Raw genomic sequence first — 20,205 nt, 5'->3', positions numbered from 1 at the left:
CATACTCAATTTAAAGCAAAAGAAGAGGGAATATCAAGTCAAGAAGAAAATTAAGTTGCAATGGGTACCTGTGGCTGCACAAGAGTCAAGCACAAGAAAAACAAAAAACCTATTAGTTTTCCCAAAGATAAACATATTAGTTGTCCTTGAACTCTAAAAACTAACTGCAGCTATTGACAAGGGAACAGCCCCAAATTCCCTCAACTAGGAGACTTGTCAGAACCTCAAATGCTCACTTCTGATTTCACATCCCAAGCATCTCCCTGGATTTCCTTCAAACCTTTCAGCAAGTTTCTAGCCCAACATCATAGAAAAAAAATTGCAGTTAGGTGTGTCTATTTTTGGCGTACTTATGAAAATAAATATTCAGGACTGTGCTTTTAAAAGAAGATTGAACATAACTCTTCATTAAGGTCCACTTCAGTGTACAGACAGGCCATCAGCTCACCAACAGGAGCTTGGAAACCTTATCCAGGAGGTTAAACGACAGATGGGACATTTTTATGAGACCGGTTTTAACCTCGGTATTCAGGGTGAGGGAGGTTTTTATTCTCTCTTAGGTCAATTCCACCACTGAAACCTGCGCTGATTTGTTGAATTGTTCATAGATGCTAAAAATGTTATCCAGTTTTTGGGTGTCTGGGGAACAAGAAAGATTTCAGGAGAATATCTTTAGTTTGGAAATCAAGAGCAGCATAAAGAAAAATTAATGTACTATGAAAGTGTAAGCTGACTGTAAATAGAAGCACATCTGTAGAGATTTTAAATTGCCATACAGGTATTAAACACTGTATTATTGTCACATTCATCCAGACTCTTATTTCTGTCATAAATCTCACATCCAAAATCAGCATAGCTCAGCTTTCCAATTTGTACTTGCTTGAAATATGGCATAGCAGATATTACTTCAAAATTCATATATATATGGATGAAAAGACTACAGAGTTTCTTTTCATTACTTATTCAACTTTAATCAGTTATTCTTTTCAAAGATCAAGCTTACAAATGTCTCCATGTTTCAGCAACTTCCAATAAATATTAGTTTCTGACTGAATTCAGTTTCCCTACCCCCGTATTAGAAAATCCCATATGTAGCCACACTATGCAGAGATTAAAATATTATAATACAATTTAAATATAATTAAATAATAAAATATATAAATATATATTTTATACACAGACGCACATACATATATATATAAATATATATATAAATATATAATTAAATATTTCCACTACTCTGATCTGATGACTTAGAAGTATTTCCTCGCCTTGCAGCTGCTCCCACCTATGGGTACTGGGTGATGCAGAGGGTGCTCCAGGTGTGATGACAAAATGAGGACATCCTGATGAACTATGTCCTATCTGCTCTGCCCTCCCATCTATGCCACTCCTGCATCCCTCCAACCTTAATAAACAGAGCTCTAAACAGTAATGATTCTAAACCATGCCTAAAGATTTTGCTAAAAAAAAAAAAAAACAACGTAGAAAAGGAAACCAAAGAAAAAGCTCAAGCCACTTGCAGAAGTCAAAGTGTGAGAGCTGCTGACACACAACCTGTGTCAGCAGAGGCCCCTGCAGGAGCTGAAGACACAAGGTGAGCCTGGTGCCTACCTTGACGCCAATGTTGACGCACTCTGCATCCAGGATGTTGAGGATTCGTGAGGTGAGCCCATCACCTTTGTCTCTGGCCAGCCAGCACTTGGCCACAAAGTTGTACATGACGCCTTTGGTGGGCACGACGATGTTGAGCTCTTCCATCAGCCAGCAGCTCTCAGGGGTGGCACCATCGTGCCCCACCTGTGGGAGTCAGAGGGAAAACACCTCCTGGTTAAAGGAGGACTAAGAGTCCAGAACACCATCACACAAACCACTTCCACAGTGGAATCACAGAATCATAGGATGTTCAAGGTTGGAAGGAACCTTAAAGATCATCTAGTCTCAACACCTCCCACCATGTGCAGGGACACTTCCCACTAGACCAGGTTGCTCGAGGTCTTATCCAACCTGGTTTTGAACACTGTGAGGGATGGGACATCCACAGCCTCCCTGGGCAACCTGTGCCAGGGCCTCACACACACTCACAGTAAAAAATTTCTTCCTAATATCTAACATAAATGTCCCCTCTTTCAACGTGTAACCATTACTCCTTGTCCTATCACTACAGTTCCTGATGAAAAGTCTCTTCTCTGGCTTCCAGACAGTCCCCTTCAGATACTGGGAGGTTGCCATGAGGGAACTCTGGAATAGTGCCATTGCTGCCCAACAGGCAAGATGTCAGTGTATATGGCAGTGATGTGGCCAAGGGAGCTCAGGTCAGCAGCTGCTAAGCATGAGGGAAGGTAGGACACTGCCAGTCCCCCCAAAAAAGCAAGGCAGACTGGACTAACCTATATGAAAACATGTCCAGTCTCTTACTGCTCTGCTTCTGCTCCTTTGACCTCCATCTGCTCATTTGCAGTTGTCAGCAGACCCATTTCTCCACTCTTCCAAGCCCTTCCACTGCTGTTACCACACTCTACAAGTGACTATCCAAAGCTTCATAGCCAAGAGGAAAGACGTAGCTCAGCAAACACCCACATGTGTTATTCAAACTCTCCTTCCCTCACAAATCCACATATAAGTCAACTATATGTATGAGGCTGTTTCTCTGCTTCCTATCTGCTTAGGCTGCAAAAGCTCCATGTTTGCACAGGAGACAGCAGATGGAGCTTACATCTGTAGCTGGTCGGTTTTCCAGGACCACATCCTCCGAGCGCAAGAATGATCCATCCTGGAGAGCAGGAAGTCACACCTGAGTGGCCACAAGACTGCACGGACAAGCAACGAGCTCCTGACAAAATTTAGGTGGAAAAAGGAAGAACACCAGAGGTGGCAGCGGGGGCAGAGGACCTGGAGAAACACAGAGACGCTGCACAAGTGTGCAGGGGTGAGTTTAGGAAAACCAAAGCCCACCTGGAGCTGAACCTGGCAAGGGCCATGAAGAGCAACAAGCAGGGTTCCTACAGGTATGTCAGCAGTAAAAGGATGCTGATAGTGGAAATTTCTCTGAGAACCTGCATGTCCCTCCCAAAGAAGGTGCACAGTTCATCCCAGGGCAGACTTAGAAGTAATGTATCCTGGCTGATGTACAAACCTCAGTCAGACAGTCATTCCAATGAGCTAACTGCACATAAAAGGCTGAATAAAAGTCCTACCCGCACTTCATTATTTTCAGAGCAAGTGCTGTTTGCGCCATTACTAGGAAAATGAGGTCCTTAGTTCTTGATGTTTTTTGTTTTTAAATTATTAGGATATTTAAGGTGGCTCAGAAAGTAATTTTTAATAATAGATTCATCTGGGATGATATGTCTGTGGTATCTTTTTTTCCCCAAAAAAACAATTTATCTTTTTTATCTGACTGTCTCAGCCATCACTGCTATTAGGAGTATTATTGCTATACTAATGTCTGTGCAGCTGCAGAAAATTAGAGCTAACCACTAGGGAAATTCAAGTCTACAATGGATGCATTAATCCTCCAATTCTTGGGGTGTGAGGTGAATGGGAATATAACACTTGCCTTCCCATTCCCTCTCTTGGCTGGGCTTCTCCAAACCCAAAGCCCCTCTGAGAGTCTGCATGCAGCCTCTAGAGATCTGTTGCAGGATGGCATGGATGAGAGAGTGTAGAAAGTTCAGGGCAAGAGTTCTGCAGTGAAGCAGGGACAAAGCAGCTGGAGGGAGAATCCCAACGAGCCTATTAAAATTTGATGGTCTTTTGGATTCATTACACACTGCCCAAATCACAGAACCACAGAATGGTTTGGTTTGGAAGGGATCTTAAGTATCATCCATTTTCACCCCCTGCCATAGGCAGGGACACCTTCCACTATCCCAGGTTGCTCCAAGACCTCTCCAACCCAGCCTTGAACACTTCCAGGGAGGGGGTAGCCACAGCTTCTCTGGGTAAAGCATCATTCCAAGACATTGTTAGGTACCAGATTTCCACAGAAACCTTTAACTTTTTTTGGTATCAGTGACTGGCCAAAACAAAACATCCTTTGCATCCAGCTGCCTGGGAGAAGCTGTGCTCAAGCAGATTTCCAAGAACCTCAAGAACAATGTTGTAAATTCTGGGATAAATTCAGCCAGTGCCAAGTCTTACGTATGGCTGGACTTTTAGAGAAAGAGCACCAGGATTTGTCTTTCAGTTCCAGGCAAATCTTTAGACAGACCATGCCAATAGAGTGAGTGAACCTAAGCCATAGCCACAGTGTAGCCTGGATGTGCACACCAATATCACAACAAGTTGTTCGGGATGAGATGTTTGAACTAAATTAGAATGGCAGAATTTCAAAGGCAGGTAGATCCCTGAGCTGTTTGAAAACCTTTGTAATTTGTTCCTACTGTCCTTGAGAGACTGTTGAGTAATTCACAGGGACTGCTGAGTACTTCACATCACTAAGATGCACAGTTTGTACTCAGCAGCTCACAATCACACAGAAACTGAACACAATGGCAGAGGCAAAATGTGAGAGAATTTTTCTGTGGAAAGAAAGGAGGAAAAGAAGAAAACCAAAATGGATTTTCTACTTATTCTGAAAAGTCCAGGCAATGCTAGAGAGACTTGAGGGTCAAGTCCCTAGTCACCGAGGGACTGGACTTGCACTTGAAACACTTGTATGTCCTTGATTTTACTCTATGTTTGTGATGGAGAAAGGCCCTGAACCAGAAGAGGTTTATAACAGCAAACCAATACATGGCTCTTCTGGATATACCTGTATCTCTCTGCAGTGACAACAGTCCAGGAACTGAGAAAGTTTCTTTCATTAGGAGAAGAAATATTAAAACTTGTTTTGAAAACACAGTATAAAGAGCCTACACCAATATAAAGAGCCTACACCAAATAACTTGTGTTATTTATTTTAATGTCAGGATGCCTATTAAAGCACACCCGTAGTAAATATTACATCTGTAGGCTCACAAGACCGGTATAAATAGGCCCCTTTCAAATTACTTCATGTTCTGCTGTTTCTGCTTTCACTGAAGTGTATTTGCAGCAGGATAATAATACCAAACTAGAAATGGTATCACACTGCAAATCCTGAGATTCTGCTAAATTGTTCAGTCTGCTGCCTGGGTTATACAGAGCGCTCCTGGAAACTTAATCTTCACACTATCCTATTTTCACATGGTAACTCGTACTCGGAACTTTTCACCTTCCACAGAAACAGACAAATGCCAAATCTAAGAACGAACTGTTCCTCACTTCTCCCAAGTAGATAACTAGCAATTTTCTACAATGTCCCTGAACACTGCAATTTTCTACAAGGAAAATGCGGACTGATTCCATGGCAACCACGGCAGACTGGCACATCGATGTCATCGCTGGGACATGGATCAGCAAGAAGAAACCTTCCGAGCGGAGGGCACTGCGTGAGGGAAGGCAGAAGGCCACGAGCAGATGGCTCCTCCAGCCATGAGCTGGGGGGTCACAAACCAAAAGGGAAAAGTGACCAAGGGGTGAGGCAGCAGACTGGTGAGATCACTGAGGAGAGTGGTGAAAGAGCGCAGGAGAGCTCCACCCAGCTTGAAAGATATATATGTTATTTCTTTTTTGAGCCTGCTACATTTGATTTGCAACCTTTTGTCTTCTTTCCCATTTGTGTTCCTTTTAAAATTAATTTTTGCCTTGTCTCTGCCTATTTCACGGTGTCTGCCCCTACTTTCTTCTATTCTCTACCCCTTCCTCACCCTACTCACTGTCTTCCAACACTCCTTTCTGTTTCTTTCTTCAGCCTGCTCTTCCTGTGGCTACACTGAGGGGTGATACTGTCTTTTTCTTCCCTCTCTGTCCCAGCCCATGGCTGTTTCCACATGCACACAGTCTGGAGGAGACAAGGATTTATACACTTGATTCACTGTTAAAGTTTGACCTCGAGATGGGCTAGAAAGAAAGTGCCACTTATGCTCATAATAACCAGGCACTTGGAGTGCATTAGGAAAATGGCTTGATAATAAACTTAAATCTAACTGGGACACTCCTCAAGGTGTCAGAATTCATTTCTTGAATGAAAGGTAATGTGAGTGACTCAGTCTCTCACCTGCTAAAACAGGGCATACAACTGCAAAGATTTTCTAATTTCTAAGTTAGGATTTCTCTCTTTGCATTTTTTTCCACTTGTCGCACTCCGAGTATACAAGCACACACATCAGCTGGTAGGTTTACTTCCACAGAAGGCATAGGGTAAAAATGAAATTAAATAGGCTCCTGAAGCCCTCAAATGCTGTGGGTTTCAGCCCCTGTGGGGCTGGAGCAAGATTTCAGGAGATGGAACTGCCATATGAAGCAAGAATGATGTACGCAAACACTCTGGAATATTCATGTGAAGTTTAAGCTCAGTAATGGAGAGTCTATGCAAATTGTGCCTCCCCGAGCCATTGCAGAAAAAATGGTTCCTGTACCAAAATCTATTTGTGCACGTTACTAACAAATGATGATTAATTCTCTTCTCTAAGCCTGGGTCCTCCAAGCTGTGAAAACAATTTTCATGTTTAGCTTGAAAATTATACAAGATGTGTTTCTCACTGCTGGCACAATTTACGAAACCTAACTGAAAGTAGTGAAAAAAACAAGTAGGAAAAAGACTGATGAAGAACTGCATCCTGGGAACCTTCACTGCATCTGTCAATGAAAGGGGTTGAATAAGAAAAAAACAGTGCCAGAGATGGGACAAAACTGAGACATGTTAAAAACTTCTTTATAATTCACCATTGTCTTCTGCCTCACATAGATCCTGGTTTTGTCAAGCATACTTATTTTCAGGTTCAGACACATGTGAAATCTCATTAGCACATCCCTGTTTACATTCTCTTTAGACCCAGGAGCCTCTCCTTCACTGCTAAGAATAACAAGAACATGTGCTTTCTTTGGCCACGTATCTCATACCCCTCCAGTGCTCGCACTGCACTCACAGCATTACCTCCACTTTTTTGATCTCCCCGACATCCAGGCCCCAAACTGAGAATTTCTCCACAGAGCCATCCGCAAACTCATCTTTTCCTTCCGGGAGATCCAGCCAGAGCCTCTCTGTCTGCACTTTCTGGGGACCCATGATGATGATGTACACCCGGCTGTCGGTGCTGGAGTCATACTCTGTGCCTGTTGTGATGGTGATGTGGTAGGGGATCACTGCAACGAACAGAGGTTTATTCATCAGAAAACCCACGCATTTATGTGAGACTTGAGGAAACCAGGGACTCATCCCATCAGAGGGAGCAGTTATGCATGTTAAACAGGTTCACATCCCATTGAATTCATTTGGAGAAGCGATAACATCATGCTTTGTTGGGTTACAAGTGTGCTTTGGAGACTACTTGCCCATAGCACGTTTGGGACTGAATTCTGCAAGGGTTAATTTCCCCAGACAACCCTACTGGCTGCAAGGAGGTTATAAGTCCAGATTTCTCCCTAATGGATGACGGAACAGCAAAGGGCTTGAATCCTTATTGACACCAAGAGACCTTCCTGAAGATGAGTCTGAGCACCTAAATCTTAAACAGGCTATTAGGCCAAAATGATCTTAGACTCCCTGTTCAATAAAGACAAATAAATCTATGCCGACTCCAAGGTAAGCCATCACCGACTGAATGTCCCAGTACAACCACAAATGCTCTCCTTAGTGCCTCATTCAAGGATTGCTGTGATCTATGGGGCAGCTCAGGGTTTCAGCATCACTTTACAAATCCAGGCAGACAGAGAATAATCCTTGTATTAAAGGCGAGTCGCTCAGTAAGTCTATGCATTACATAATAATTTTAGTGAGGGGAAAAAACCTTCAGGCCAAGGCTTGGGAAAGAGGAGGTGGTTTTTCTGTGATTTTCAGAAATTTCAGTTCAGCTGTTAAAAGGGAGGAAGTGCCAGACTGCTTTTCAAGGGCTTTCCAAAAGCTCATTTGGGTAAGCCAAGCAGGCGGTGCAGAATTAGTCGCTGAATACTCGTTTGATTTCTCAGAACATTTGTGCAGGGCTGTTCAAACAGTTCTGACAAGACTCAGAGCTCTGAAACTTGCTTTGTCACAGACTTAAAACAGCCTGGCTTCATCATCACTTTTTTGATTAAAAAAAAAAAGGGGGGTTATATATTGGCAAAAAGTTTGGTTGGTATTCAAATTATCCAAGATTGACATCTAATTTTGCTTTATAATGACTAACAATATTTTTGAGGTGGGGGTTGTACTGGAAACTCATATCAGACTCAGAATATTTGTGCAACATCAGGGAAGGCATGAATTCATGCTGACCAAATCTGTTCTTACCTCTGGACAGAGCAGAAACCAAAGAGATTAATTCAGCCCCAATTAGAGGATTTTGTGTACCAACACAAAACAAACTGATGATTAGGCAAGATTTATTCTCCTCTTTATGGTATAATTTACATTTCAGTGTGTTCATCAGCATAATGATATGCAATGCATTTAGCAGGAAAAAGGGTGTAGTTGAAGTCAAGGCAGATTTTATAAGAATATATCAAGCAGTCATGTTTAGATCACCTCCAGACTTTCAAATAAAGTATATTTTGAATATGGACAAAATTCTCCTTTAACACAGTTTTTATCCTCTTCTCCTGTGACAGACCAAGTACAGAGAACTACCAGCATTTCCATCTGATGTTGCATCCTCAAGCCAAACTACCTGAAACATCTATAAAAAAGAACTATGAGTAATCATCATTTTCCACTTTAAATAGTGAATACAGAGATACAGAGTAGCTTGATACCAGACAGCAGGAAACAGTTTTCTGCTCTTTCCTTTGAAAAACTGGAAAAGGGATCCTTTAATTTGTTTATCTCTCCTCCCTGTTATCTCCCTTTTCCTCTGGGACTCAGAGCTCCCTTTTTTTCAAACACGGGAGAATGCAAAACCACAGGACACCACAGGTCCTCCAGCCCATTTCTCTTTGCCCTGTTCCCTTGAGTTCCAGCACAGAGGTCAGGTTGCTTGAGGGCACATGTTCTCCTCACAGTGGGGTGGGTTTCCTTGATGCATCCATACCATCTCCAGAACTGTCTGGTAGCATGGAGCAGGGTGCCCAGCTCAGACTTAAGCAGGATCCAAGCCAAGAGGACCTTTCCCCGTGCTCCACCCTCACATCATCTCCTGCCCCTCAAAGGCATTTGCCAGTTTGGTCATGCCAGAGTCAGGTCTGGGCTGCTCAAACCATTCACTCCCTTTCCCAGGCAACTCCCAATACCACTTCCCTAATCAACTCATTAACAGCTGGCTTTTTATCCAGCTCAGGAGGTGGCTGTCTGGCTCACCCAGTCCATCTTATCTGACATTCCTTCAGGAACCAGTTTCCTTAATGAGGCCAAGTCACTGAACATAGATAGTGGTGATGACAAGCTCCAGGACTCAGAGATGAAAGACCACCCTGGCATAATGGGGATGGTGGGAACGGTCCTAGCTCTGCTGGAGAGGGCTTCTCATGGGAAATGCTCATGTTTTACCCATTACTTTTGAAACTACAAGGGATGCCAACATGGCAGATGTTATCCATTGTCACACCACAGAAGTAATATCAGAAGGAACATGGGAATCACTTATTTTTTTTTATTTGAGCACAATGTGGGATTACAAAAGAAGGGTTGCCCCAAGACACATGGGTTGCAGACCAGGTTGAGCAATGTGCAGCATTATGTCTGTCCCCAGCTGAAAAGTGTGGGACATGCCACCCAGGCATCACACCACAACAAGCTACTGGACATCAGATGAGCTGCAGTAACCATCTGTGTGAGTCTCCTCGGACAGCTTCCCCTTGCAAGCAGTCTTAAACTCCTAAGGCAAATGATGTAATTTACACGTTGCTTGACATGGAAATTTAAGATAAGTTTCATTATTTTGCACTTGCTGTGGATTAAGAGCACGCAGACAGACAGTAACTGTGATGCTGCCCAGTCAGTTGTTACATGTAACCACACATCTAGACCTTAATCTAAAGCTAAAAGACCCCATGTAGGATGTCAAAAAACTGTAGGTGAAATTTAGCTGGTAAGTCATTGCCCTGGAACACAAAGGTGGTCAAAATAAGAGTATATAAATCACAGAAACACAGAATCATGAAAAGCATGGGTTGCAAGAGACCTTAAAGCTCATCTTGTTCCAATCTCCCTGCCATGGGCAGGGACACCTTCCACTATCCCTAGACTAGACTCCCTGTGTGAAGGTGGCCTTTGCAGACACCGACTGGTATATTTCACTTTTTATAAAGTGAAATACAGAAACAGGTTTTTCTTTAATGTTCGGTTTTGCCTTGTCTCAGAAACAAGAGTCTAGAGATGAAATTCTACGCTGGTGCCACCAACTCTTTTCGTCAGTTATCTGAGCAGAAAACTCAGCCCAGAGTTCATGGACTCCCTGCCTTTCAGCAGACCTTGCTTCTTTGCCCAGTACTTAGGCAGACAGCCTTCTAGAAAAAAACTGAGCACTCTCAGTAAAAGCTTATTTCCTGAGAGCCAAAAAACTCGCCTGTACTATTGCTCAGCTCCCCATATCCCACTCCCCTTCCAACACAACAGCTGTCGTGATGCAGCTACATGTGGTAAGGAGAAAACATGAAGGGTTCTAAAACAAATCACATTTAAGTTCATACGAAATAAACATCCTTGGTGATGAAGCACTGATAACCTGACCATGAAAAGGGAAGGTGGCTTAAATGGGACAAATAAGGTCCCAAGAAATTCAAACACGCCTTTGGTAATTCAGATCTAATGTGCTACATGAAATACCATCTTGAGTAGGTCAAAGAAATGGGCTAGAAACATTGAAGTTGCTGTCAACTCCATGGCTTTTTCCACTGCTGGGGTCAGAGAGCTATAGGAAAAGCAACAAACACAGGAACACGAGCCCTGATCCAGCCTTTCCCAAATCAGTCATGACACAAGGAAAAGAGAAACAATTTGTCCTGCCTCTCCTTGATCTTCAGCAGGATGAACGCAGCCCACCAAGCACCGAAAGCCAAGAACACATGCAGGCATGCAGGCAAACGCTCATCCACGCTCACTCACTTGAGCCTTCTTCTGCTGCCTTGACCAGGCTGGATTTTTTGGTCTCCTTCAGGTTTGCATTGCTGTCCTGACTTGACACGCTGAGACAGGAGCCATCCAGGCTGTTCCGGTCGCCCTCATAGCTCTGTTTGGAAGGCATGTATGGGGCAACAGTGAGGCTGAGTGCTCAGGTGCTGTCAGCTGTTCCCATGTGCCTCCAAGAACAACATGAGAAGAAACCCTTGTAGTTCCCCAGGTACCTTTTTTGCTCAGTGTAGCTCAAATCAACGTGACTTGTAATTTACAACTGGTCATTCGTTTACTTCATTGGTAACCCTGACAGGCCATTTTGGATGTGTATTATAATAAAAGAAAAAAAATAATAGACCTAACAGACTTTGTTGGTGAGTTGTGGCTTCTTCTCTGCTACCTGTGTGAGCAGCAGGAAATTCAGATGGATGAAGCAGTGCCAGATTTCAGAGAATCGTAAGACAGTTTGGGTTGGAAGGGACCTTAAAGATTATGTCATTCCAACCGCCCCTGCCATGGGCAGGGACACCTTCCACTAGACCAGGTTGCTCCAAGCCCTGTCCAACCTGGCCTTGGACACTTCCACGGATGGGGCAGCCACAGCTTCTTTGGGCAACCTGTGCCAGGGCCTCACCTGCCCCAAAGGGAAGAATTTTTTCCTAATATCTACTCTAAACCTACTCTCTTTCAGTGTGAAGCCATTCCCCCTTGTCCTGTTCCTACACGCTCCTGTAAAAAGCCTCTCTCCATCTTCCCTCATCCCTGTGCTGTTGTTCCCCAGGGCTGGAGGCTGCTCTGCAGGGGGATCTCACCTGATGGGGCAGAGGGGCAGAATCCCCTCTTCCCCTGCTGCCCACGCTGTGGGATCAGCCCAGCCCAGCCCTGTGGGGTTCTGGGCTGGGCCATGTCCATCCTCTCCCCTACCAGCACCTCAGCTCTTTGTCCCCAGGGCTGCTCATCAGGCACAGGTCAAAGAGCGCAAGAAGCAAAGTACTGCAAAACTGAATGATACAAAACATCTGCTGTACTTGAAGGGCTACTGACAATGTCTTTGGTGCCATTGTCCAATAAATGTGATGCTCTTACCACACAGCCACATAATTTAAAAAAAAAAAAAAGAGCGATCAGTTTTTTTAGTTTTTCCTCACTGTGAACTGATATGAGCAGCGGGGTGAGCGCGACCACAAGCACTCACAGCATTGTCTGCTGCAGTTTTATGAGGGAGCATATGGCAACACTCATCCATGGTGTAACTCCTCTTACATCCGCTCTGTTGCATCCAGGATGAGTCTGGGCCAATTTCATAGATGATAATTTCAGTGGTAACTGTCAATTAAAATGTCGCTGTATTTCGCAAAGTGGACTCCTTAAATACAATGAACTTATAATCAGCTGCTTTATTATGTCTTACTCTATAGAAGCAAGAGAAGTCTATTAATCTTGTTTGCTAATTTTACTTAGAGCATATCCCTCGAATTCCAATTAGCTCTGCTAGGCTGATAAGCAATAGAGTGTGTGCAAGTAGAAAGGGCATTTCACCAAAAAAACATTCGATGCAAAGAGACCTGACTTTTTAGTTTGGCAACGGTGGAATAGGAAGCTGAAAAGATAAACAAACCCATCCAGTCCAGTGAGGACGAAGTCAAAGGACCCCATGTTTTGGCTTCAGGACTTTGAATAGTGGGACCCATTGCTAACCTTTGTGGGCACAGCAAGGACAGCAGCAGGGAAATACACTCTGCTGTGCATCAGCAAGGTACTGAGCTCTCATCTGAAGAGCTCCTCTTACACTCCTTGATTTTTCTGTTGAAATTGCAAATTACAGAGCTAGTGATAATGGGCTGAGAGTGGCCTGACTTTCAGCTCTCGTCTGAAAATCAGAATTTCATTTTGGATAAGCCAAAAAAACCCTTTAAATCCCTAATGAGTTGTCTTGGACTTCAACCAGATATTCAATAATTTCATTTCTGTGAGTAACAGTGGGATCTGCTTTGAGCCATAACCGTACCTGTTCGTAAAGCGTGCGCTCTATCTTTTTGTCCTCTTTCTTTTTGGAGAGCCAGCGCTCACACAAGAAAACAAATGACTCCTCTGTGGTCTCGTCCAGGATCTCCACTTTTTCCAGAAACCAGTCAGGGCTGAACATGCTGTTATCGTGACGAATCTTGATCTTGTATACAATGCCAAGGTCCACAGCTTCTATAGTAAATGTGTCCTCCTGCAGAGTGTTCAAGAGCAGCTGATTCTGTTAAAAAGCTCTCAACAGATCATCTACTGAACAAAAGCAGAAAAGAGGGACTGCAGAGCACATGTGTTTAAATTCCATGTTGTAGGGTGGTGTTTGGATAAAAGCTTTATATATGCCTTACAGAGGCATATCTGTGAGCTAAAACTGTTCTGCAGGGAAGTGTTTTAAAGCCTGTCTCTGCTAGGAGGACAGCTGCAAAAAACATCACTTTTGCAACCAGTTAGAATATTGAAATCCTGGCAGATTTTTAAGTTCAAGTATGCTTCCCTTTCTAATCCAGTTAGATCTGCATGGACAATCCAGATAAAGCAATCTTTGCTGCCATTATTATCCAAGTATGTCAATATGAGGCTGTGAATGTGACTCATGGACTGACCATAGAGTATCACTTTTGGTATTATTTTCTCAAACCCAGACACAGTTTAGGCCCCATAAACTTATCATCCTTTGTGGTGAATTCCAGTATATACTGTATTCATGCAAATCCATTGCACATAGGCTATGGGAATGAGAGACCCCAGAATTTGTGTGCTTCCAAATCTACAGCCAACAGCTGAAGCCAGTTTATATGGACCAAGCTCATAATTTGTCCATCAGTGACTTCACAGGAACATCTGCCTCTTTGCTGCAGTGCCTGTCATTTCTAATACCCAGCTGACAATCCATACAAAGCATTTCAAGAGATAATGAATGTAGTAAATGGAATCAATCAATCCATCCCTCATAGGAAAACTCAGCCTATAAAGACAGTCATGGACTTGTTAGGTTAGAGACTGAGAAATGGAAAGTGGTATTAACCCATTGTGTTTGTACCTGTCCTCTTTCGAACTTGTTGAAGTTTGTTTCTGATTTACTGAGTTTTCTCTCTCCCATGTCCCCCAGATCTCCGTAGATATTTAGGAAAACATTAGCATCTGTCCCAGCGCCATAGATATCCCCAGTGAACACGCTGATCTTGTACGTGTGAACTGCAGAAAGAAACAGAGGCATGATTTCTGATCAGGTGAATTACTAAGATATATGAATTTACCTAAGAAAATGGTCCCCAAATTTTCTGCTCATTGCTCAGTTCTTGGAGGTTCTAAATCCCATATGGTTTTTCCTTTCAGGTTTCTAATCCAAAGACTGGAGAAACACCGGGCTGAAATTTGCTGACTTTCCTTTTCTTGTTCTAATCAATGCCTGTGTGTTGCTTTGATCACACAGTTCACAGTTAAAAATGCAAAGAATCATTATGGTTATTACTGGATGGGAAGTCGATAGAGGTGAGGAAACTCAGCACCTTTTCATACGGAGGCTCAAGGGACATAGGTCTGAGAACAAGTCATTCAGTGCTGTGAATCAATCCTTAATACTCCATCTTCCATAAACAAACTCTGGGGATTCAGATGTGCAATTACTACAGGAGTTAATGGCATGTGTCTCTATAAATTCCCCAAACAGACAGAGAACAGGTTTCTGGGTCCTTTTGCTGAGACAGTATTTAATTAAGGAAGTGTTGAAGCTGTGCTGTGTAAGTATCCTTTCTCTTTAGCTTGCTCAGTGATGAGACAATAAAACCTCATCAAGCCTTTGGTAATGTGCTTTACTAAACCTGTTAAATACTCCTATTTTTATTTTGCTACTCTTCTCCAAATTACACGGGGAAAACAAATAGTTACTGAAAGCATCCTCTCCAGGAAAACAATGAGGGACTGTACAAGACTCTGATTACCCTGGTAGCATATGAGCCATGGAAAATGCCTCCTTGCAAATCCCAGGGCAATGCAAATTAGGAAGAGGCGCAAAGTCTTAGTTAGGATTCTGTGTATGTTAACAGCATTGAAGAAAATTGCTATATTGTCTTTTTCTTCTTTCACGGTAAAACAGACCCTATTCTGCTTTGTCATCCATGAAAGATTTCCATTGATTTCTCTAAGAAATGGATCAGAGTCATCACCTGCGAACATCCATCAGACCAGGTGCAATGCTGAGTTTTCTGGTTTGCCTCTTCACATTTTACATCTAAAGCAGAAGTTCCCGAACTTAGCCCTAGATCCCAGCCAGAAGAAACCTTCAGTTATCCAGAATTTCTATTCCATAGACTGTAAAACTTGTTTTAAGGCTTCACCTTTAGAAGGAAAAATGAGTCACCTAGGTTAGTTAACACATGGTAACTGATGCAAGGTAAAGCAACAGAAATTAGTAAGTTAAAGAAAATGTCATGCCGGCATCTAGAAGTCATAGAACTGTTGAATCATCGATTTGTTTCGGTTAGAAGAGACCTTTAAAGGCCATCTAGTTCAACTCCCCTGCTGTGGGCAGGGACACCTTCTACTAGACCAGGTTTATCACAGCCCCACGCAACCTGAGTTTGAGTGTTTCCTGGAATGCGGCAGGCACAGCTTCTCTGGGAAACCCTTACCAGTGTCATGACACTTAGTAACTGACTTTAAAATCATCTTTGCCTCAGTGGGAAGAAAAAAAAATCTCACACGAGCTACCACGCAGTTCCTAACAGGAGGAAGGAGGGCACCTCCCAGTTCTAAAGGCGTAGTGCAAAAAGGCTCCAAGCCTTCCTCCCAGCAAGGCCCCTCTTCCCTTGGCAATGCAAAACACCGATAATCCGTAAAAATTCCACCCTGACAATGTTCTACTGTAAATGCAAATCAGACCGTGAAAAGAAAAGAAACAGTGAGATAAATTATTTTTTCTGTTGAATCATCTTGTTGCCAGATGGAAGAATCAAGAATGGAAATGGCAGCTGAATTCCTTTTGCTCTGCTCAGGATGAGGAAGGTTCATGACCTCTCTCAAGGGCAGAATGAGCTCAGGGAGGCAAAAGGAGTACCTTTCTTAGAGGAAAAAGAGGTAAGAACAGCTGGACATACAGAAAAGTAATGATTTAGGGGTGAAATTTCAGTTCTTGTTCACTTACTTCAGGCACCAGTAGGGCCAAACACTAAATGTCTACACTGTATAAGATGGGCTCAGAACTGAATAAGAGTTTATTCGCCTCCCCAGAGGCACTTTAATGGGGTGAAGGTGGCTGCGCAGATCCAAATTTCTTAAGGATGTCCATTTGTACCTGAAGGGCAGGAGGGAAAACAACTTTAGAAGGAAAGAGGAGCATAAATCGGACTGGGAGGGTAGGAAAGGAAGGGGCAGAGTGCACAGGACAGTTGAGTTGGGCAATCAGGCAAAAATGTTAACACAGCCTGGAAGACAAGATGTAAGAATTTTGCTGGGCATCAGAGGAGACATGCAAACTCTGCCTGTGTAGAAGGGCGTCTGTGGCAAGTTCTTAAAAACCCTACAGGCAAATGATGATGTTGTTGCACAGAAGCGTTTCAGGTGTAAGAGAGGCCAGAGAAGAGGGAGGGAAAGAAAAGCGAACAGTTGTACCAGTGTTGCGTTTGCCTGAACCACACATCCAAATGTTTTGTACCAAAAAAATCAGACAAATTGGTCACTACCTACTCCTAGGATTACACTACCTTCCAATGGGTCTTCAACTTCTTCCTCTATCTGCTTGAGTGTCCCATCCTTCATGAGTTTTTCAGTAAAAATATCGGACGGTACCAGTTCTCTGACAGTCTCGCCGTCGTCCTCAGACTTTGCAAGCCATCTTTCACATGGAAATGTGACAGTTTCTGAGCCCTGGAGTAAACATGACAGAGATAATCTCTTCAAAACAACATGTACACGTGTTAGCATCTCCCCTTTGAAAATACCCTGACACACAGGCAGGTATTTCCAACTCGTGCATGCGTGTATGTAGAGGCAGACCTGAAATAGCACACAGAAATATATTTCCTCCAGAAAGGGGACATCTGAGGACTCTGAGACGAAGCACTGAATGTGCAGCAGAGAACAGTATTCTCAATGGCTGTGTGAGAGCGGCTGTAAGATCCAGCAGATCCCTGCCTTTCCCGGTTTTAAATGTTGCAAATTCCTAATCAGGACTGCACCATTCCTGCTGAAGTTGTGTTTACTGAGACTTTGCAATCTCCCTTCAGTCCTTACTCAGGCAGCATTCTCTTTGAAGTCAGTAGGGCTTTTTCTTTCTGAACTCAATAATTCAGAATTTTGCTCTGTAATTCTGTGACTCAAGCTGGTTTCCAGGCAATTCCCATACATTCATTAAGAGGAGAAAAATACTGATTTAATTTTTGATCCTTTGTTTTGACTTCACTTTGGTGGAAACAAATATGATTTATATCATGAAACAGACAAAAACAATAGAACATGTGGTTTGCACTCAGTAAACAAAATCAATCCCAGATTATTCATTAAGAACAGACTCCCATAAGGCCTCCAAGATGGTAAGATGCTGGAGGCTTTGAGTGCTGGGGACTCGAGGCTATGACTCCCTAAAGAAAGGGACATGAGCCACCATGTAAGTCGCAGAGGCCACAAGTCTGAACAGAAGAAAAAAAAAAAAGTTAGTTTTAATTTCACAGTAACTAAATAAAGAAAAAAAAATGTCCCTTTCTTTACTGAAACTTCATAATTTCTCTCTTACACAGCACAAGGACTTCCTGCTCTTTCCAGCGCCTTGTGTGCCATCACTTTCATGCATAACATATAAATGTATGTTAATAGAATCACAGGATGGTTTGGGTTGGAAGCGACCTTAAAAATCATCTCATTCCAACCCCCTGCCATGGGCAGGGACACCTTCCATAGACCAGGTTGCTCCAAGCCCTGTTCAACCTGGCCTTCAACACTTCCAGGGATGGGGCAGCCACAGTTTCTCTGGGCAACCTGTGCCAGGGCCTCACCACCCTCACAGACAAGAATTTCTTTCTAACATCGAACCTAAAACTGCCCTCTGTCAGAGTGAAGCCATTTCCCCTTGTACTGTCACTCCATGCCCTTGTCCAAAGCCCTGCTCCAGCTCTCTTGTAGATGCCCTGTATTTATAATTTTCACCTTAGTTACTTTGCTGTGATTATTTATCAGGCCAATACGGGGTCCTTTCTTCACTACTTTTACTATATAAATACTAAAACATTAATACACAGTAAAGGAAGGGAATATCTCTCAACTGTAGCAATCTTGAACATTGCTATCACCGTGTAGTACAGCGCTGTACTCCTTGGAAATGCCAGATCCTGCCTGTCTTGGCACCATCACTAGGGAGGAATGGGTTGTGCACCCAAAAGCAGAGGTGCACTCCAGTCACAGTTAATCTGAAACTAACCAGTCTCTGTCTCACCGCACACAGATCCCAGAGAGGTTGATCTGTGGGAGCTGAACTCCTCCAAAGGGCTTGTGTGACTGTCTTGAGTCTGCATCAGACCTGTCCTTTGAGTCCACACAGCCCAAATCTGCAGCTGGCAATGGAACACCATTTCTCCTCCTCTCTGCTGGTTCCTGCACTGCTGCAGTTCGACCCCAGACTTGCAATGTTTAACTCCGTAAGGGGGTTTGGAGCATGACATAACAAAATGGTGTCAAAGAACACCAGCAGCACTTCAGAATATTTCAAACCTTTCACTTTCCAGTGTTATTTGTGCTGTACAAGCAGAGTGACAGCACCTAATGACTGACCAGAACTTCTGCCTCCTCATTTCTGCACTGGCTTACCTTGTGCTATCTCACTGTATGCTGAGATGATGAATTGTGCTGATCTCCACACCTATGGACTGGGAAGAGGGGGCTTTCCAGAATGATGGTTCAGTGCTGAAACTCTCTCCACCTGATAGACATCCCACTTCAGCCACATCTCTCACTGATGCTTCGAACTGCTCCTAAACATTCATACTGTTGGCGGTACATGCCACTGATGTGAACACTGTTTATTTGGTAATAGAATATCCAGGGACTCCAGTGACTGCACAGTGGGACATATCGTGCAGTTACTGCAAGAGTTAATTGTATCATTACTGTTAACCACTATGTCATTGCCACAGTTTTTATTGGAATTTCCTTGCTAGTGATTGCATTAATATTTGTGTGATGTAAAGTGCACTGGTTTATGTTACCAGGGGTAAAATCCTCTTGCAGCCCTGAACAGAATTTGTTTCATTAGAATCTGAGTCTGGCCCTAAGCTAGAAGCAGGGTGTAGTGCTCTGAAAATCAGTGCCTTTCCCTTCTCCAAGTTGTAACAAATGAAATATAATTATCAAATATAATTGGCATGCCAAGACAGAGTTTTTTCAGCGTGCAACAATCCTAGTTTCCTACCCAAGTGCTTTCAATTTAATCTGAAAAGTTACTGACCTCATTTTTCTTTTGCAGCATTACAGATACATCTAGACACATCTTAGCAGTCTAATCAGGTAGCACAGCTTTTAGAAGCGTTGGCAGCATATTGCTATCCTGTGGCAGGTCATAATATCCTGCGGCTGATCAGCGGCATCGTGCAGTGCTCTGCTTTCTTCTTTCTTTCCCATGCCATAATCAAAAGATCAGCAGAATTGTAAACCTCTCCATTCCTAAGTTGTTCAGGGCTTTCCTCCCTCCCTCCACCTTCAGGTTTCTCACCCATCTGCCCTTCAAAGCTGCTGCAATGACTGCAGAGGGGGGGTAGCCCTGTGACCCTTTCTGAGCAAATGGAAGAGCACCCAACCTGAAACTCTCGGGTACTTCACAAAGTGTAGAAAGAAGCAGCCCAGGAATCTCTTTTCCTTTCATTTTCATGTTCCTCTGCATCTTCCCTAACCCATGACCAATAACAATATCTCTGAAAATGTAAATTTGTTCAATAACCTAATGAAGTTTTACGAGGCAAGGGTTGGGCAATACAGCGCGGGTCTGATAATGACAGACTGGCAAATAGGTGATCATGAGAAAAAATCAGAGAGTATTGGCTTGGGAAGAAGCTTGTACAGGAGAATAGGAGTGTGGGGAAACCTTCACCCTCTGTACAACTCCCTGAAAGGAGGGTGGAGGCAGGTGGGGGTTGTTCTCCCAGGTA

At 43.3% G+C, this 20,205-nt stretch overlaps 1 protein-coding gene across 1 annotated transcript in view; it reads right to left on the bottom strand.

Moving 5' to 3' along the window:
* LOXHD1 (lipoxygenase homology domains 1) overlaps nucleotides 1-20,205 on the bottom strand; it is a 149,843-nt gene that overhangs the window by 38,794 nt on the left and 90,844 nt on the right. The window contains exons 29-34 of the mRNA XM_032675721.1: nucleotides 16,777-16,939; nucleotides 14,115-14,269; nucleotides 13,062-13,271; nucleotides 11,045-11,168; nucleotides 6,962-7,170; nucleotides 1,615-1,800 (exon numbers count right to left, since the gene is read on the bottom strand). Of these exons, the coding sequence (XP_032531612.1) occupies nucleotides 1,615-1,800; nucleotides 6,962-7,170; nucleotides 11,045-11,168; nucleotides 13,062-13,271; nucleotides 14,115-14,269; nucleotides 16,777-16,939 (1,047 nt within the window). The remainder of the gene's footprint in view (nucleotides 1-1,614; nucleotides 1,801-6,961; nucleotides 7,171-11,044; nucleotides 11,169-13,061; nucleotides 13,272-14,114; nucleotides 14,270-16,776; nucleotides 16,940-20,205) is intronic.

Source organism: Chiroxiphia lanceolata, chromosome Z (genome assembly GCF_009829145.1).
Source record: "Chiroxiphia lanceolata isolate bChiLan1 chromosome Z, bChiLan1.pri, whole genome shotgun sequence".
Classification (NCBI taxonomy): domain Eukaryota; kingdom Metazoa; phylum Chordata; class Aves; order Passeriformes; family Pipridae; genus Chiroxiphia; species Chiroxiphia lanceolata.
The sequence above is the reverse complement of the archived record's forward strand: the minus strand, read 5'-3'. Positions and strand labels throughout refer to the sequence as shown.